The sequence below is a fragment of the Lagenorhynchus albirostris genome, chromosome 4 (genome assembly GCF_949774975.1).
Source record: "Lagenorhynchus albirostris chromosome 4, mLagAlb1.1, whole genome shotgun sequence".
NCBI lineage: Eukaryota > Metazoa > Chordata > Mammalia > Artiodactyla > Delphinidae > Lagenorhynchus > Lagenorhynchus albirostris.
Window position 1 is genome coordinate 29,266,948 of NC_083098.1, and position 19,950 is coordinate 29,286,897.

A 19,950-nucleotide genomic window follows, 5' to 3' on the forward strand; every position below is an offset into this window, starting at 1 on the left:
GCCACTTGGAACCATCTTTGGAAGAACTGGAAAAGCATTCAATTGCTGCAGGATGTAAATGACAAAGGTGTCATTTTCATTACTATCTAAGAATGAGGTTGGGCACATTAAATGTCACCTTTCTTCTGCAAGATCATAGCTCTTCATAAAAATAGAATAGTTTTCTAAAGCAGCAAGGATGAGATGAGTTTTATGAGGCAAACTGAGAAAAGTGACTTGCTCAAGGCAGACAAGAATTAAGGAAAAGATTTAGAACCATTTCCACACCACTAGAGCACCTGAGAGACCCTCAGTCCTCCAAGCACCCTGGACTGCTCCTAATGCCACCAAGAAAGAGGATGTAGCCCAGCACATGAGTGGAAGGAGTTTGCAAGCCTTAGAGTCAGAAAGACCTCAAATCCTGGTTCTACCAATAGGTGCCAGCAGCTGGAGCAGGTCTCTCTCTGAGCCAGAGTTTTCTTATCTGTGGAACACAACTGACGATCTGCCTATCTTTCAAGACTTGATAATGCATGGCTTAACATAGTGCCTAATAATTAGCAGATGCTCAATATATGACATTCCGTAGCCCCTCTGTCTTAGTCTCCATTAATTAGCTTCCAGTAGAACAACAGTGGAAGCATTTTTAGTTTCTTAAAATCAGCTTGTAGAGATATATAGAGATTTCCAAACGTTCACTGAGAAATAAAAAATCAAAGGTCATTTATTTACAGAACTACAACCAGGTATCTGAGTCTATTTTTGAATACTACTTAAAGGTCACACTTAGGATTTAGTGTAGCTGGAAATCAAAAACTTCAGTAGAAACTGCCATCAACTCCATACATAGGAAGTACTTGTGAGCACCTATTAAACACGTGATAACACTTTATGTGTCTTCATGAATGTCTCTACAGTGACTACATGAAACACTTTCCTGACTATAGTCAGAGTACTCATTGGCTTCTGGAATACTTAAAAAAATAAAGCATCTCTAAAAAAAATGTTTTGACTCATTAAGTGCGATGGGATCAAAACCAGATGGATTGGCAGTGGGCTCATTTCCCTAGTTCCTAGGCTGCTTCAGAGCAGTGCCAGCTCAGGGAGGGGATGATCAATGTCACACATTCCACACTTCAGGCAGTAATAGATCCTTGGCTCCAGGTTTACCAGTGTTCAGAGGGAATGCCAGAATACACATGCTGTGACAGAATCATTTTGGAAGTATCCATGCAGGCCAGAGAAATGAATAACTGCCTTGGGCACTGAATAGCCCAGGCAACAGCTGTTTTACGCCAGATGGTGATTAGGATCGTCTCCTTATCCTGTACAGTAACTATCACACTTCACACACATGTACACACACACACATGGTCTCCTTAAGCTGTAACATGGGAGATCAGAACCTTATAACAGAAGTATCCACTCAATATTACATGGAATAGTTTGAAGAACCACCAGGCTTGCTTAAACCTGGTTAGTAATTTACACACATGCTTACACTCACACCTCCTTTGCTGCGCTATTCAACAAATATTTATAGAATATCTTTCAGGCTAAATGAGCCCATCATTCTGCTGCTTAGGCACTGTGGATAAAGATACAAACAAGACACATATGATCCCTGCCCTCTAAAGGCTTACTTTCTAGCAGGGAATCCAGATCAGTACACAGGCAAGCAACCTGATAGATGTTATTGGAGCTACAAATAGGAGGAGTACCTAATGCTCCTCTAAAATGGTAATAAGGACACTTTCCCCTCATCCTGGAAGACTTGATACATCATGAAGCTACTGCCCAAGGTATCCTTACAATGCCGGCTTAATCAGTACCTCTGTAGTAGAGAGCTATGAAGAAGGGTATTGTATTTTAAAACTTATTTAACCTGAGGGCCTATTGTATAGCACAAGGAACTATATTCAATATTTTTAATAACCTATAAGGGAAAAGAATCTGAAAACGAATATATATACGTGTATGTGTATATATATATATATATATATACACACGTATATATATATATATATAACTGAATCACTGTGCTATATACCTGGAACTAACGCAACATTGTAAATCAATTATGCGTCAATTTAAAAAAGTTATTTGACCTGAAAAATAACTTATCTTGGTACGTTCTGGTACAAATCAACTGAGTAGGTCAAGGTATAAATAAGCAGCCTTATCAGAGGAAACGGAAAGAAGTTTATGAAGACATTGGGTGGCCAAGGCTTGCTAATAGTAATGGTAGCTAGCAAAATTAGCAATATCAACTAGTTGATAAGAGGATTATTTTAGCTAAAGCATATGTTCTTATAAATACAAGAATATGTTTGCTTAATTCAACATGTCTTGCTTTTTTCTGCCTGATCCCTGCCCTCACAAAAAGTTGACTTGTTTGGGTTTGCCTGTCCCATGCAACCCCCTTCCCCCAAACCACTCTCGTTTATAGACTCTGCTGTGAGGTTGGGCCTAAGTGGCCATAATGGTACCTTATCACCATCACTCCTGTCCTGACTGTGGCTTTGGGATCACCTAACCCAACCTAGGCCCATCATGTCCCTCTTCCAGAATCATGAGCACTAAGAAAGTGAGTTAGATGTGTGGAGGGAAATCAAAAGTTCACACTGACTTAGGATTGAGGTGCCCATGTTGGTCTGTGTGTAAGATAAGAAGAGACCCATCTATGAGGAAAGGCAGAGGAAAGCAGTCCCACCAGGAGAAGCTGCATGAGAGACCTCAGTTCCTGGGGGATTTCAGTTATGAAGCCCCACTGTAGTTTATGTTCTCATTTTTGCATTTAGCAAAGTCTGAAAATTAAAATAAGTTCCCTTTACCTGCTTGGGTCTTTTGTCCTGTGCACTCCACAAATGCATGAGGACAAATGCAGTTGCTGATTAAAACACTGACTCATAGTGACCTACTTTCGTCACCTTCCCTCCATTCTGATAGTCAACTTTTTCTCTGAATTCATTCAGAAACATTTATTGAATGTCTGTCAGGCTGACATATGGGTTATAAAAACCAAAAGAAACTATTGTCTGTCCTCAAGGAGCCTTTCGTGTTCATGTTCATACCTTAATCCTCTTCAGTACCAGTCACTGCTCCTTGATGAGTCAATTTGAAGCTGCCTACTCTCTAATCCCCACATTCTATTTATTCCCCATCACCAACAATTTTTGACCCCTACCAGGACGTGTAATTCATTGATACCACCACCTCTTCACTCTCCCTCACCACCTTCATATCTTAAGCCAGCTTAAATTCCAAAGTCAATCTTTATGACCACTCTCTCTCATAGACTCCCAACTCCATCACCCCTGCCCGCCGCATTCTGTCATCCTCATTTGAGAAAACACAAAACCCTAGTTGAATCTAAGTCTACACCTATTCTGTGGTATTTGTACCCTGAATAATTGATGTGATGGGAGAAACAAAAACATGATTGGTCTCATTTCACATTCATTAATAAGAACCCAAGTGGACCTGAATGTCACCCAGTAATCACAGTACAACTCCTTAGTCCATTCACTCTCCCCTCTCTAGCTCATATTTTCTACTCACTCTTCAAACTTCCAGCACTGCCCCCTGACCTTACTTGGAGCTGATGTCCTTGCTTTCAATTTCACTGGGAAAACAAAAGCAATCAAAAGAGACTGCCAAAGCTGCCCTCCTGAGAGCATCTGTATCCATACACTTTGTGTGCCCTCTCATTACAGCAGGTGAAAATCAACCACATTCCAATCTAAAGGCAACCCCTCTTCTTGTACAACAGCTCTCACCCGCTCGCTTTCTCAAGGACATTGCTTTGGCTATTCTCCCCTCTCCTTCCCCTCTTAGTGATTTTCCTCTCTTCTCTTGATTGCCCACATCAGAAAACAAAAGACCTACTGTCTCTTGATCTCACCTCCACAGCAGGCACCCAATTTCTGTGTTCTCCTCTACAACTTCTTGAAGTCGTTCTTCTACTTGTTGTCTAATTTCTCTTCACCCATTCTTTGTAACTGACTTCTCTGTTAAAACAGCAGATATTGAGGTCATTGCTAAGTTCAATGTCAATTTTCAGTCCTTGCCTTATTTCATCTATAAGCATAATTCAACACAGTTGATCAAACACTCCCTCCTCCTAGAAACACCCTTTTCACCCAGTTTCCAGCACATCTCTGTCCTGTTTTGGGGTTTTCTTTTTTGCTCCTCACTTAATGCTCCTTCCTTAGGCATCATTGCTAGTTTCTCCTCATTTCTGTGACCTCTAAATACTCCACAGCTTAGTCCTTGGACTCCTCTAACTCACTCCCATGGCATATCATAGAGCCTCTGGGCATTAAACACTAACTGTAAGCTGAGGTATCACAAAATGACATCTGAGTCTAGTCCTCTGCCAGGAACTCCAAACCCAGACAACCACCTTTCTATTCAATATCTCCACCTAGATATTTAACAGACATCTCAGACAGTACAGGACTGAACCTCTGATAAGAATCAAATTTGTTCCTCCCATAGATTCCCCCATCTTGGTAAATGGCATCTCCATCCTCAGTGACTTGGAGCAAAAGCATTTTGGGGATTTGATTTGAAGGTAGAAACTTCCATAGGATTTGCTGATGAATTGCTCATCTTTGATTCTTCTCTGTCTCTCTAATAACATGCAATAACCAACTCACCAGCAAATCCTGCTGAAGGTTCTACCTTCAAGACAAACCCAAATCCTACATACTTGCCATCACCCTAATCCAAGCCACCATCTCACTGCTTCTGTTTTACAGCCACAGCCTCCAGTCGTTCTGCTTCTAACTTTGCCTCTCCATCGGTGGTGAAGTCAGATATTCTGGGGACTGAAACATAAAACTGTGGGGCCTAACTAAAGGAAGTGTCTGTCAAAGCAGAAACACAAAACGAGGTGTGAATGTGAATGCTAGAATTAAAGAAGGGGGTTTTTTGTGGTTATCAACACAAATGACAAATTCTAAAAAACTAACAAATAATCACAACATTTCAAAATCCAGAAAAATAACAATATCTTTGTTAACTAACTATCAGATATACCTATCTATCTATAATACTCTTTTTCCTACTTTTTTGGCTATATAGTGTTTGGTTACTTCTTCATGCAACAAAAATTTCATATTTTCCATACAAAGAATAGAAAGATAATTCACTCTTTCTTCTATCATGGTTGATCAAGTTTTTAAAAATATTCATAGTTGGGATGCATAAAATACATAACTTCACTTCCTCTATCCTCTAGGCTCCGGGGAAGCATTGAGGGATTTTAGAAAAAAAGAGTCTAGGATTTTCATTTTACACACACAAAAAAAATCACTCTGGCATAACTTTGTTTAAAGATTAAGTCAGGTTTAGATCAGAGGCAGGGGGACAAGTTAGGGGAACACATTAATAATGTAGGCTCAAAATGACAAAAGAGTTTTCTTCTTACGGGAAATGTGATTATGATCTTAACAAGATTCTTTAGCTTATGTGGACAGCAAAGAAAAATAACTCCATTTCAAAATTAGTAAAAAGGGAAGTCATTTAAGTTAGCCTCTGCTGATTTCTTTTATATAAACATATATCTATCTCAGAAAGGTATGATCTCAGAAAGACAACTAAGATTCTAATAAGAAATTCAGCCTCGATGTTTAAAGTTAACTTTGCTTGATTTACCAATTAGGATGTGATGATCAGATATGTGCCTGAAAAATGTTAAAGTAATACAAGTGTTAGGGATTGGGTTTGACCCACTTCCACAAAGTAGAACAGAAATAATTGTGGGTCCCTTGGCTACAACGTATAATACATTGAGAGGAAGGAAATGTTCCATGGCTTACACTTTTTTTAATGTCCCAAAGTGCCTAGCATTGCTAGGAGGAAATTACATGCCACTCAGTAAAAGATTTCATTACCTTAAAACCCACTTCATGGCCGTTCCTTTTCCAAATCCTCCAAAAGGTATGTAAACCTCAGACTCTAGGCAAATCCCACAAGTAGTTAGTAACATAGTGACCTCTGATGCTAGGAATTTGTTTCGTTGAGGAGCACAGATACATTTATTCTTTCTCTTAGCTCAGTTATACAAGAGACATGAGGGTACCGCTAGAAAGAATAGTTCAAGGCTTTGGTTGGTGAGTAGAAGGCCTGACTCACCAGCCCGCTTCCTCACTCTGACTAGTCCCTTTGGCGTTTCTCCAGCCTGCCAGCATGGAGGCAGCAAGTAAACTCTCCTCTGCACTGCAAGGCTGAGTTAGAGGACATGTGCTGCTTTGTGCAGAGGGCAGGAGTGGGAGGTTGCTGCTGGCAAATACTGCCTACGACTGGGAAGGTGAGTTTCATTCTAGGAGAGCATTAACAAGCTACCGGGCTACTTACCCAGAGCCAAATTCTCTCATCAGCTTTCTCTGTAACAAAATGAACGTTTCAATCTCCATCTGCCCAGTTCTTGGGTCTTATTCCTCAATTCAGTTGGCTCCAAACTAAGAAGGGAAAGGGCAGTGTTCCTTATTATAACCCTGGTTATCCACTCCCATCACCAGAAAAAACAAAACAACAACAAAACAAAAAAACCCCTACAATATCTATATTTTTTAAAAGAGAGAAAGGGTAATTCACTGCTGCTAAACTGAAAGTTCCATGAGAGTAGGGCCCATGGTACACAGCACCTGGCTCAAGTAGGAGCTTAATAGAGCTGCTGAATAAATACATGAATGAGGAAATGCAAGTCGAAACAATTAGCCCATTGATCACACTTCGGTACTCATTATAACAAAAAAATTAAGTGACGTCTAGAATTGAAACCTCGTTTTGTAAGTACACTATATTAGTTTTCTATGCCCATCGTAACAAATTACCCAAAACTGGGTGGCTTAAAATGACGGAAGTTTATTCTCTCTCAGTTTTGGAGGCCAGAAGTCCAAAATCAAGGTGCCAGCAGGGCTGTGCACCTCAGAGGCTCTATAGACAAATCTGTTCCTGCCTCTTCCAGCTTCTGGTGGCTGCCCACAATCCTTGGCTTGTGGACATATCATTCCAACCCTGCCTCCATGGTTACACTGTGTCTCCTCTTCTGTGTGTCTGTAATCTCCATCTGGCTTTCTCTTATAAAGATACTTGTGATGGCATTTAGGGCCCACTAAAATAATCTAGCTAATCTCTTTAATTTAAGATCTTCAATCTAATCGTATCTGCAAAGACACTTTTCCCAAAGAAGGTAACAGTTACTGGTTTTAGGAATTAGGATCTGATATCTTTGGGTGGTCATTATTCAGCCTACTACACACACTTTAAGTGTAATTTTTTCAACAATGACTAGATGAGGAAGGTGCTTCCATCAGACAACCACTGAAAACCACCAGAAAACCAAGTTAGGTTAAAGAAATAGAAGAAACAAATGAGTGAGAAAGCTGGGATTTGAATCTAGGGCATTGAATTCCTACGTTCCAGGGAGCCACTAAACTATGCTGCTTTCTCAAAAGAGGAAAATTCACAAATTCATACAAACTGAAAAATCCAGGTAACATTTGTCTTCAGCAAAGCTTGGGCTAGAGGCTCCAACAATGTCATCAGCACTTGATTTCTCTGCATCATTCAGCTCACTCTCCCATGTTGATTTTAGACTGGAATTCCCTGTTGTGTTCTCTGGTACCTCTGAGCTCACAACATCCTTGCTGGTTTAAACCCAATCACTCCACCCATCGCTGTGGCCAGGAGAATGAACTCTTCTCACTGACTGTGCCTGAATCACATGCCAACCCTGGAGCTAGGGGGTAGGGTGACAGCCCTGCTCAAATTGCACAAACTCATAGTGGGAGGGCATTTCTCCAAAGTCAAATCAGAGTGTTGCTACCAGAGGTCAGGTTAAAAGACACTGAGTGGCCGACCCAAAATAACAAATGTCCACTGAAGAAGGTTTTCAGTACAAACAGGAAACCATTTCTAGGAAGCAACTTGCTCTCAGTTTACCTCCTCAGAGAAGTTGGTATTATTTACTTGTACATAAGCTTATGCACAAATGACCTAGGAAGGACCCTTGCCCACTGGAAGGTATGTCACTAGCCTCCTAACTCTTCTCTGCCTGTGTTCCTTGTCCAATGCAAAGCATGGAACAAATGTGCTTCATCAGAAAATCTCTGTAAGTCACTAATCTAGTCTAAGATTTCTGTTCTCTGTAAGCTGTCCTCGGGGCTAGTAAGAGAATTAGTAGAAGGTAGATGGTAAAAAGAATGCCTTTCTATTGTCTCTAAATCCTTTATAATGTTTTAATAATTTTCATATTTAAGATGCTATTAATTTATTAAAAGTTATGAACTTTGTGGCTACTTCAGTGTGGTAAACCACGTTATACAGAGGCACAGGGTCTCCTGTCTTACTTTGAGTCTCCATCCTGCATCTTTCTATTTCAGAGTTCACAAGGTCAGTACAAAAAGAGAAAAAGCATAAATTAGAACGGACTATGTTCAAGACATTGGCTGCTCGGATATATAATTCTTTTCAGTTGCTAATTTTAAGAATTCTGTTGAGGTTCTTTCTTCAATACTATAGACAAGCAAAAGAAAATTCCTGACAAGAAATGGGAAGAAACATAGATACCTAAAGCAGAAAGAAACTAAGAGAAGCAGAGAAGCACTTGCAAAATTCTGTATGATGATCTCTAAAGACATTATCCCAAATTTATTCCCTCATTTAGAAATCCCTCAATTATAGTCTGTTTTCATACATGGAGGAAGATAAATATGTTTCAAATCTTCAAAAATCAAATTATTTTGTAATATCTAATTCAATTTTCTTTTCCACTTCATTAAAAAAAAATCTCTAGCTTCCACGTTTCTTATAAATTGTTATGGAAGCTGGTCTTAAGTTCCTCCAAATAATTTTGTGAGAATGAGTAAAAAAATAGTATTAATATATTTGTTAATATCCTAGTATAAGTAAAGTCATCAAAATATAAAATAAAAGACTTTATAAACACTGTTAATCTTAAAGCATGAACATTCTTTATCATAAAGCATTGTTAAAATTCATTATGCCTTCATTTTATATTTAAAGGAATAGATTTGTGATTTGGAACACACACACATACTCCTTTCCAAATTGGCTAAGGAACAATCCAATATCCCCTAAATATATTTGCTTGACCTGAATATCACGACATCTTATTGAGATTAACTAAAATCTGTTTTCAAATTTAAACGACTCAAATTAGACCTACGTATTTTTTTGTTCCCAAGGGAATGCATACGTAGATGAATACTATATAATATATGGTAACTATAAACTAATAATGTATATTAAAAAAAATTGAGTTTTACATGTGATTTCTAATTATCAAGACCCATAAGTCGCTGGCAGCATGAAAATAGAAACTGGTTAAGCAGCACTGTAGAATAGCTATATACTCAGAAAGGAAATCATTTCATATTTTTTTATTTTGCTCTATTAAGAAAAATATGGGCATGTATTACATGCAAGCACAGAGTACATATTTACTAAAGATATTTGATATTATAATTGTTACATTGTATTTTTAAAGTTGATATCCTTGGATTAAATTCAAGGAATGTTTGTCCTGTCCTAAGATGTTCAGCTTATCGAAGGTAACGCAACCAAATTTGTCAATGCAGCATGAGCAAAAGGCACATATACCCCACACACAGGACTCACTTTTCTTTCTAATCTCACAAACTTTAATCAAGTTCTGGAATTAATGTGACTGATATCTTAGATCATGCATATCTTAGATCATTCACACTGAAGTGAATATTGGAAATATGTTTAAAAAATAGATCCAAGTTACAGACTTAATATACACTTCTTGAGATAAGAACCTGGAGAAATGAATTGCAATTTTAATTTAAATATAAACTCTGAGATCAGCCCTTCACAGCTGTCTGGTGGGACACATGCAAACTTTCCTAGTAAAATGTCTCTGACTTCAACAGAGCCTATAATAGGATTGTCAGGAGGACCACTGTCCTCCTTGTGCTCCTAATCAATCCTTCACTCCTTTCTCCCACGCCCCACCCCCCAAAACCTTGGCCTCGTGATTACAAACTACTAAAGAGAACAACCCCCCAAAAGAAAAGCCCCGCCACCTTTCCGGCCTGGCTGGTGACCTAGGCGGCACAGTGGTTATGGCGCTTGGTCATTGTTCTACATTTAAGAGGAGCTACATGCGATCGGACGGCTTCCTGCAGTCTTTCCAGGACTCCAGGAGTGGAACCCCGGCAACTTCTGGAAGGACCGAGGCCTAGGTCGCATTAATTGCACTTGTTGGGTGTTGGTGTCGGGTGGCGAGCCCCTCTCCCTGCAAGCGCCCCAGACACCCAGAGGTACTCAGAGCCGGTGTGGTCCAGTCAGGCAGGGCCGCTACGATGAAGGGCCACTGAGGATGCTGTGCGCAGGCGGGGGCCGGGCAGGGGCCCCCAAGCTTCTTAGGGGAGACGGTGCTGGGATTTGGTCCCGGAGACAGACCATCATTAAGATGGGATTATTCACCTTTTCTAAGAGACCCTGAGAACTAGTCTTCTCACTCTCTTTGCTGTTTACCTTAATCTCCACAGACCCTCAATATTTCCTCCTTCCTTGAATCACCCCCAAAACCCTTCACTGTGCCCTAAGAAACATCAGGTCTTTCATCAGCTAAATTGACACTCTAGCTATGTCTCTATATGTTCCACCATCTTCTGGTTCTTATTTTCCTAAGGGCATAGCTTCTTCAGCAACTCTCAAGGGGTTACACCCTTTCCCTACTCTAAGAATAAAGTCAACTTCTTCCTTGATCTTTATTGACACTTCCCAATCATTTCTCTTTTCTCTTAAAAAAAGGTGGGGGGGGTGGATTTTATTTTTCACAGCAAACTATCTTTTCATAGTCCATTAACTTTCACTCTTTCCCAGATTTTGTTTATCTCACCCTTCTCCTCACACCTCAGAACTCCAATACTTCCCATCCCATCCTCAAGTGAAGACCTCACTTCTAAATTCACTGAAAAATAGAAGCAACCACACCACCTAATCTACCAAAAGGCCTGTGTCTGTGCCCATGACCCTGCCTTCCTCTGACAATGGATGAGCTTTCTTTGCTCCTCCTAAGGCCTTCCTCCTCCTTGATTGAAACATGAGTAACATATTTCACACTTTCCTGATTTCCCTCCTAGCTGCTCTTTTCCACTTCCTCTGCTGGGTACTCCTCTTCTTATTCCCTAAATATTAGAATCCCCCAAGGACTTAGTCCTTGGATTTTTTTCTCTACCTACATTTACTTCTTAGATGATCTAATCTAAGTCTGTGATTGTCAATAAAATCTATACCTCTGCTGTCCGATAGAGTAGCCACTCATCAACTGTAGCTAGTGAGCATTTGAAATGTGGCTAGTCCAATTTCTACAATATACACTGGATTTTGGAAACTTAAGATGAAAATAATGTAAAATATCTCCTTAATAATTTTTATACTAATTATTAAAATAATATTTTAGATATATTAGGTTAAATAAATCTATTATTAAAATTAATTTTACCTGCCTTTTTTTTTTACTTTTTATGTGTCCACTAGGAAATTTTCAGTTACAACTTTTGTAGCTCTCATTTCTATTGAACATATTTCTATTGGACATTGATCTCTACGTTAATGACTCCAACCTTTTCTATATGCCCACACTTACATAACAGACTACCTATTAGACATTTTCATTTATATATGTATTGATAAAAAGAACCTCAACATAATGTGTCTAAATCTCAACTCTGGGTTTCTGCCTATTCTAAAACTGCATCTCTCTATCTCTCTCTCTCTCCCCAATCTCAGGAAATGGCAATTCTTATCTTCCAGTTCATCAGGCCTAAAGCCTAAGAATCACCCTTCCTTGATCTTCCTTTCCCTCACACTCCACCCCCAATCTTTCAGCAAGTACTGACAACTTGCCACCAAAATATTTTCAAGGGAGTATTTTAAGGACTTGAGCTTACGGAACAGGAATGAACAATGAGGGAAAAAAATAAAACAAGAAAGAAGTGAGAAATAACGTAAGAATCCTTTTTGAGTTGACCACCACCACAAGAGACTGGCTGCTTAACTATTTGGGACCTTCTGAGAAGCTTTATAGAATGTAACTGAGACCCTTCCGCCCAGGGGAAGAAAGGAGGAAACATTATCCATCAGCCCTCACCCTCCCTTACTGGACTGCTCATGTGTCAGAGCTGAGCCCATTCCTGTGGGTGTCCCAAGCCAGGAAGGAGCTGGGGAAGCCTGGAAGGAACCTCACCACAGCAGAGGAAGGAATAAGAAGTGAGCCAAGAGGATCTCAAGCTGTATGGACGGTGTTTGCCAAAATGCTCCAGAGAGCAGACTGAGCATCTCTTCCCAACTCCAGTGATCAGTGATGTCATATCGGTAGCTTGAAATCGGCTATGTGAGAGTATTTACACTATGGAAATCGGCAAAAACCGCAGATTAGGCTTGCTCCCTCCTCCCACCACAGCCAGTTGTTGCACATGTCCTACAGCATCACTGACAACAAGGTTCTGCCTTTCAGACAGCTGCAGCTGACCCCTCTCCAGCTCCTTCTCAGAACTGCAGGCACATCTGTTCTTTTTGTACTTCTTTGAAAGCACGTCTGTGCTTCCCTCACTTGGGCCATTGCAAATAGTTTTCCCATGGCCTAGAACTTCAAGCAGGAATTACTCCTCATCTAAGAAATTTTTTCTCATTTCTCACATCTTAGCTCAAATGACACTTCCTCTAGGAAGCCTTTGCTGACCACCAGACCAGGTCCAATTCATATGTCCTATACTCTCAATCTGTATATAAGTGATGATTTAATTAATATCTGTTTCTTCAGTTAGACTACAAGTTCCATGAGGGATCAAGTCATGACCATTTTTTCTCACTCACCAAGTTTTGTATATTTACTCAATGTCCGAACAAAAGTTTTTCAAGCAACAGATATTAAAAGCACTTTTACCACTCTCGCATGAGTGAAACTGCAATTGTTTTTTAACAGTGTTGAAAAAGAGTCTTTATACTTGAAAATGTGGGGAGCCATGTTGAGAGCACAAGACATTTTTATGGATGTGCATCACTTCCAGCTATAATCCACTGAGCCAAATCTCAGTCATATAGCTCCTCCTAACTACAAGGGACATGAGAAATGTAATTTAGCCAAGTACCCAGGAAGAAAAGGATATAGTAAGTTTGATGAGCATATAGCCAGTCTCTGCCACAGTCTGCCCTTTTGGACATCAAATATCCATTCTTATCCTCTGACACGACACAAAGGAGACAACCCAAAGTTCCACCAAGGCACTACATCCAGCTCAGAGCCCAGGATCTCTGGCTGTTTGTAGTCTTTTCCATCAGGCTCAGATGTGGCTCCTTCTGGTCTAATAATAATGTGCACCAAATTCATAAATTATTTCCACCTTTCTCCAAAAGCACACAACAGCCAGTAGTGGAGCAGGTATAGGATAACCTCAGTAAAAACGCCACTAGTGAAAGGGGAAATGAGAAGATGCATAGCAATCACTAGGCCAAAGAAGTTATGGAATTCTGCTGGGGAGGCACTAAGAAGTCCCCTACGCTGCAGGTGGGGAAATTCTCTGAGTAGACAAGGATTCTGTTCTGAGCAGCACTCCCTTGTTCACTTTTTTATTGGCCCCGGGTCAACTCTGGGAAGATTTTTCCTTGCACCTTGGCCACATCTTGTTATTATCCTACTTGGAGACTGTATAGCCTTTGTAATCCACTTCCAGACAAAGCCAGGTTATTTTACTTTTGAACATTCAATTAAATCAAGGTTCATGGTTTCTTTGGCAACAAAATCTTCTAAAATACTTGGTAGACGTTTTAATCTATTTTCTTCCAATTCTACATGCCAATAACCACATTCAAAGTTCATTTTTTATACATAGCTTTAAAATATCCTTTGTATCCTCACTTCTTTACCCCCTGCCTTAGTCTCTCAAAGTGCCTTTAGGTCATCTGAAACAATGAGCTGGGTTGGGAAAAACATACCCTTAATCTGATTTTTGCTACAATGATAAGTCTTAGTAGATATTTGCTCAAAACTAAGGACCCAAATACTTGGTACCTCTCTATGCTCTTTCATTTCTGATTGCAAACCAGCCAATACTTTTCTTACTTCATCTCTTTTTTTTATAAAAACTTCCCAAAGGCAGCCCAAACCACCAACATATTTTAATAATGCTGTTTCCCAACTTCTTCACCTAGAGCTACAAAGCTCAGTAGATACATGGTTTAGATTCCAGTTTATTGCATACATAAGAAGCATCTCCAACCCTTTAATTTGCTATATGTTTCCATGCTGCCACTCAGTACCACTAAGCCAATGAATCCTACAGCCCTTCTCTGTTATGTTCCACCTTATTGTTGACCTAATCTAGATAACTCTACTTCTCAAATATTTCTAAAATCTCTCCCCTCAGTTCTATCCCCAGTGCCACTGCCTTAATTCAAGTCATCCTTTCTCGTGGGAGTTACTGTCTCCTCATTGGTCTCTGTGCCTCCAAAATTCATCATACCTCATCTCTGCTGCCAGTATATGTTCTAAAATGCAAATGTAACCACTGCAACTTTTCTTTAAAACATCTGGATTACTTTTAGGTTAAAATTCAATGTTCTTCTAGTCTCATCTCTAATTACTCCCCAATCCTAAGTCAGTTATGTAAAATTATTTCAGTTCCCTCAAGTACACTATAATTACTTTCTCAGATATTCATTGTCATGTAGACACTAGACGCTCTGACTAGATAGGACTTTTCTTCCTTCTTGAGTTAACGCTTATTCATCCTTCAAAATTTACCAGACTTTAAATCTCCTGGGAATCCATCCCTATTCCTAAATCTGAATCAGGTATCTTTCCAATTGATTTTTAAAGAGGTAGAGCTTGTTTTTATTATAGTCAGTCACACTGTACTATAATCATCTATTTATCCTCCTTCATCCAACCACACACAAATTATATATAGCAAATTTCAACTTCCTGAGGGCAAGTAGCATATCTTTTAACTCTCTATATCTCACCTAGTAAATAAATTTGGTTGAACAAATGCATGAACCCCACAGTTTCAGTTCAGCAGCGACCCACAACATCAATCTTGAATCTTCACCTATCTCTCTCTCAGGTGTCAGACCTCCATTTCCAACTTTCTAATGGTTATCTCCATATGCATGTCTACTTAATAGGTCTAAAACTGAATTTGTTATCTTTTACATCCCTTTCTTCACCTGCCCTAAATCTGCTTCTCTTTCTGAATTCCTAACTCAGCTTAATGATGTCTGTTGAGCTTTCCAGTCTAGAAACCTGAATATCTTTCTTTAGGAATTCTCTGGTCAAACAAATTGGTGATAGCCAGGTTAAAAAACATTAAACAGATTTCTTTTCTGTAGTATTTCTTAGAGTTTTCAATATATTAATGCTCAATATGGATCTCCAAGAAGTAAATGCATTTTTTCAAACTCACCTTACCAAGAACACTTATGTCAAGGTGAATCACTCAGGACTAGTGTTCTGAAAACTACACTTTGAGAAATGTGTAAAAGTGTTCTGAGAAACTACACTTTGAGAAATGGAACATCCCTCCTCCATACTTCATGCTTCACTACTGCCCTACTTTAAGCCCCTGCCATCCTTTACATGGACCATCTCTTTCCTGGGCAGCTTCCTTTCTTATCTCTCTGGCACCATTCTCTCCACAGCCTCTACCACCAGTTTTATTTTTCTAAACAGAAAGAATCGGTCATACCTCACCCCCATCATCACTGGCTCTCCATTACACATAGGGTCAACTCCTAGGTCTGCTATTATATTCACATCAAAACCTAGCCTCACCCCTCTCCCCAACTTCATTTCTTACCGTATCTCTCCTTTCCCAAAACATATCACCTTCTTTTGTCCTTCAGAGCTTTAATATTTTTCTCCCATGGTTCAATATGGCCTTTCCTGTTACCACCTACCTTTAACAAACTTCTCCTTAAAACCCATTTCTAATGAGACCTCATCTGAGAAAGTTTCATTCTGGCATCTGGTTGGTTACTCCTCAGTGCTTCCATAATGCTTTGTACTGACTCTAGTACAGCAGTTGTCACACTATATGATAAGAAATCACCCAAGTATTTATCCCCACCATTACTCTCTGAGCCTTTTAAGCTTTGTTTTTCCAACTCCTAACATACTGCCTGGCACAGAGCAGGCACTCACTGAATGAAAAAATTCAAATGAATGAATAACATAATAAGCAATAACAAAAGAGGGAAAATGCAGATGAAGTTATGAAAGCTTATAACTAGAAATGTACTTTAAGAGGTCATTCCAGCCAGGAAAACCAGTTAGTCTCAGAAAACAGTATAACTTTGCCTAAATAGACCTCCAGGTTCCACCTTACCAAGCTCCTGAAAGAGAATAAACCTTTATCACAATTGGTCTTAAAGGAAACTCTATAGCTCCCCAAAATCCCTTTAGGGTTTTGGGGGGACACACTCACAAATAGCTTGCCTACCCTACCTACCCTGCTCAACAACAAAATCCAGAGCCATGAGCCTCTGCATGCTCTAGGAACAGTGTCTGTTGGAAGAAGTGGCTAACCGGTTTCGTTCCCCTGCATTCCTCTCTCCCATTAGGATGCCCTCTTCTCAATATCTGGTGGCTCCCAGAGGTTAGCAGCCCTTTTAATCATGCCTCCCTACCTTTCACTGCTAACATTTAAAGTGTAGGATTTTGTTTAAACAAGGAAATTCCATTACAAGCACACCATAAGCAAACAGTTTTGCCTGCTGGCTTGCTAAATGTCTTTGCTCCACCAAAAACTTACCTTTCACAATTAGATCTATAGACCCCTTGTATTTTTTTTTTACATTGAAAATGTGTGGCTCCTTGAAAGAAGTTCGTGATGGAGCCTCCTCAGAATGTCCACTTTTGGAACAGTCTTTGGGAAAACAAATCATTTTGTATGCTGCCTGAAGTTCTCGGACCGTATCAAGTGTTTCCTGTTTTTTGATCTCCAAAGGTATGAATTTCCTACATTTCGGTTTCTGATGTTTATTTCTAAAGACATTTATAGAAGTACCTGGAACTTTATTCTATGAACAAAACAAAAATAAATTTAATAAAATTTAATTTTAACTGTATAAAAAATTATGTAATCAATTTTGTTAATAAATTAATAAAATTATATCCACTAAATATATTTTACAAAGTACCTTAACTTAAAGCACATGACAATAATCAGATAAAGCAGATGTTATCCTTTATAGTTCTCCAAAAGCCCTTAACAAGCATGAGGGTTACATTCAACTTAAAAAATATATGAATTTTAAAATAGTGATTTTTTCCTCAAATGTGATATTTTCTAATACAGCTTTAAAGTCCATTTTAAAATAGAAGTTTTCAAATAGACATATAAGAATTTATTTTCAACCATCTTTGGAGAATCTTCAAATGTCAAAAAAATGCTAACACCCCCAAAACTCTCTGTTGAACCAGAAATAACTGCTCATACATGGAGGTAGATTCTCAAAAAAAGCATATTACTAATTGAATATGTATTTTAGATCCTTTCAATCACTTAATTTCTTATTAATTTTGACTACTTTGAGCAACAGAAAAATAATACAGTCCCAGGTCTCTGACAGGCAATTATCCAAACAATTATAATTGTTTTAGTCTAGCAATTCTCTGGCCCACAGATAGAGCTACAGCTCTCCTCCTCCCCACAAGAAAAGATTTAGACAAATTCAAGCTGTTGCCAACTCAAGATGACAATAAGGGGACTTCCCTGGCGGTCCAGTGGTAAAGAATCCGCCTTCCAGTGCAGAGGACATGGGTTCAATTCCTGGTTGGGGAACTAAGATCCCACATGCCACGGGGCAACTAAGTCCATGCCCCACAACTACTGAACCCGCGCCTCAACTAGAGAGCCCGCGGGCCGCAAACTACAGAGCCCATGCGCCCTGGAGCCTGCACGCCACAACTAGAGAAGAGAAAACCCTCGTGCCACAGCAAGAGAGAAGCCCGCGCACTACAAGGAAAGATCCCCCATGCCGCGACTGAGACCTGACACGGCCAAAAAAAACAAAATAGAAGATGCCAATAAGGAGGTTTTAGTAGACTAGTATTACATTTTACCAAGCAACCAAAGGTAGAATATTATGCTGTTATTATTAGATAAAATTCTAAAAATAGGTGAAGGTTCTAAGGCACAGCTACCTAACTGTGAAGACAGTGCACTTTTCATCTCACATGCCTACTAGTGAAATCAAATACTTCTAATTGATTAGAGGCAAAAATTAGTTAAGCAATGTTAACAATGTTGATTACAAGATTAAATAAAACCTATGGTCAGTCTCAGCCTAGAGGACCATTCAAAAGAAACATATGTAAAAATTATAATCCTCTTCCCCCTCACAGTAAGCATAGAAAAATACTTAAAATCTTTATTTAAAATTCTGTTTGTTTTTTTTTAAAACTATTCAAAATGGAGAAGAATAGTGTGGCACACAGTAAACCATCCTAAGTCCCCTGCACAGTAAGCATAGAAAAATACTTAAAATCTTTATTTAAAATTCTGTTTGTTTTTTTTTAAAACTATTCAAAATGGAGAAGAATAGTGTGGCACACAGTAAACCATCCTAAGTCCCCTGCCCTCACCTGTCTCCCCAAAGGCCCATTGTCACAACGGCAGCTGCTCCCCAAATTATCCGTTCTCCTCTGTAGATGCTCTCCTCCAAAATTTCACCCTGTACCCACCCTCCTGCCTCTTTGCCACCCCTTTCCCTTTCATTCCTTCTCACCTTCCAAATCCATGCCATTAAGCAATTATTTATTGAGCCAGACACAAGGCTTACTGCTAGAGATGCAACATTCAAAAAAAGACAGTTACTGCCCTCAAGGAGCTATTAGACTAGTAAACAGTCCTAATACAAAGTGATGTAGGAGAAGATACAGGTAAGCATGTCATGCAGGTGGCATAAGAGAGACGCCTCTCACAGTATATTTTATCTGTTAGCTTTGCCTAACAGTGTTTAGAGAGGGATATTTACTTGAGATATTTAATCCAAAAACTTGTTATAATTCATCAACAGGAGACATTAAAAATTAAATGTGCAAACTTAAAATATATGTAATTAAATAAGCTGTAGAGCTGAAAAATCTTTTTAAATTTTTAAATTTAAAATTTTTAAATGCAATCTGAAATCAATTTTTATAGCTAGTAAGGATTTCATTTTCTCTTCTATTCAAAATCTATTAGGGTTCATGCAATCATTTGGATCAATTATTGTAGTATATAAAAATTGCTATTAGTTTCCTGAAAAATACAGTGTTAGATAAATGCAAAGCACTAACCTCATTTATTTTCTTATAGTGTTGGGCAATGAGAGTTTTTGCTTCTTGAAAAAAATCTTGCTTGGGAATCTCTAATATAGGACCTAAAATAGAAACAGAGAAATAGTTTATTTTTTTTAATGTAGTTAACATACTTTCTTAACCAAAAATGGCAAAACTATGAAACTGAAATTTGGAGAGTTATGTTTTTTGCGTTACGCGGGCCTCTCACTGCTGTGGCCTCTCCCGTTCCGGGGCACAGGCTTGGACGCGCAGGATCACCGGCCATGGCTCACGGGACCAGCCACTCCGTGGCATGTGGGATCTTCCCAGACCGGGGCACGAACCCGTGTCCCCTGCATCGGCAGGCGGACTCTCAACCACTGCGCCACCAGGGAAGCCCTGGAGAGTTATGAATTTGCAGGATGTTATAAAAAGAAAATTTTATAAGTGGATGTTTTAAGAGAATGCAAAGGAAGTTAATGTAATGTTCCTTTAATGTAATATTTTACTTTAAAAAAAACATTAGCTTACAATGGTCAGAGTGTTAAGTAGATTATCCTAAATTATTAAAGTCCAGGGAGACCAAAGAAAACACACAAAATTGATATCTCCTTTAGTTCTGAAAGTTCTTTAAATACAGA

The 19,950-nt window shown here is 39.1% G+C and overlaps 1 protein-coding gene across 1 annotated transcript in view; it reads right to left on the bottom strand.

The window, feature by feature from the left end:
* IQCM (IQ motif containing M) overlaps positions 1 to 19,950 on the bottom strand; it is a 343,551-nt gene that overhangs the window by 315,950 nt on the left and 7,651 nt on the right. Inside the window, exons 2-3 of the mRNA XM_060147491.1 lie at positions 19,328 to 19,410; positions 16,797 to 17,064 (exon numbers count right to left, since the gene is read on the bottom strand). Coding sequence (XP_060003474.1) covers positions 16,797 to 17,064; positions 19,328 to 19,410 — 351 coding nt within the window. The remainder of the gene's footprint in view (positions 1 to 16,796; positions 17,065 to 19,327; positions 19,411 to 19,950) is intronic.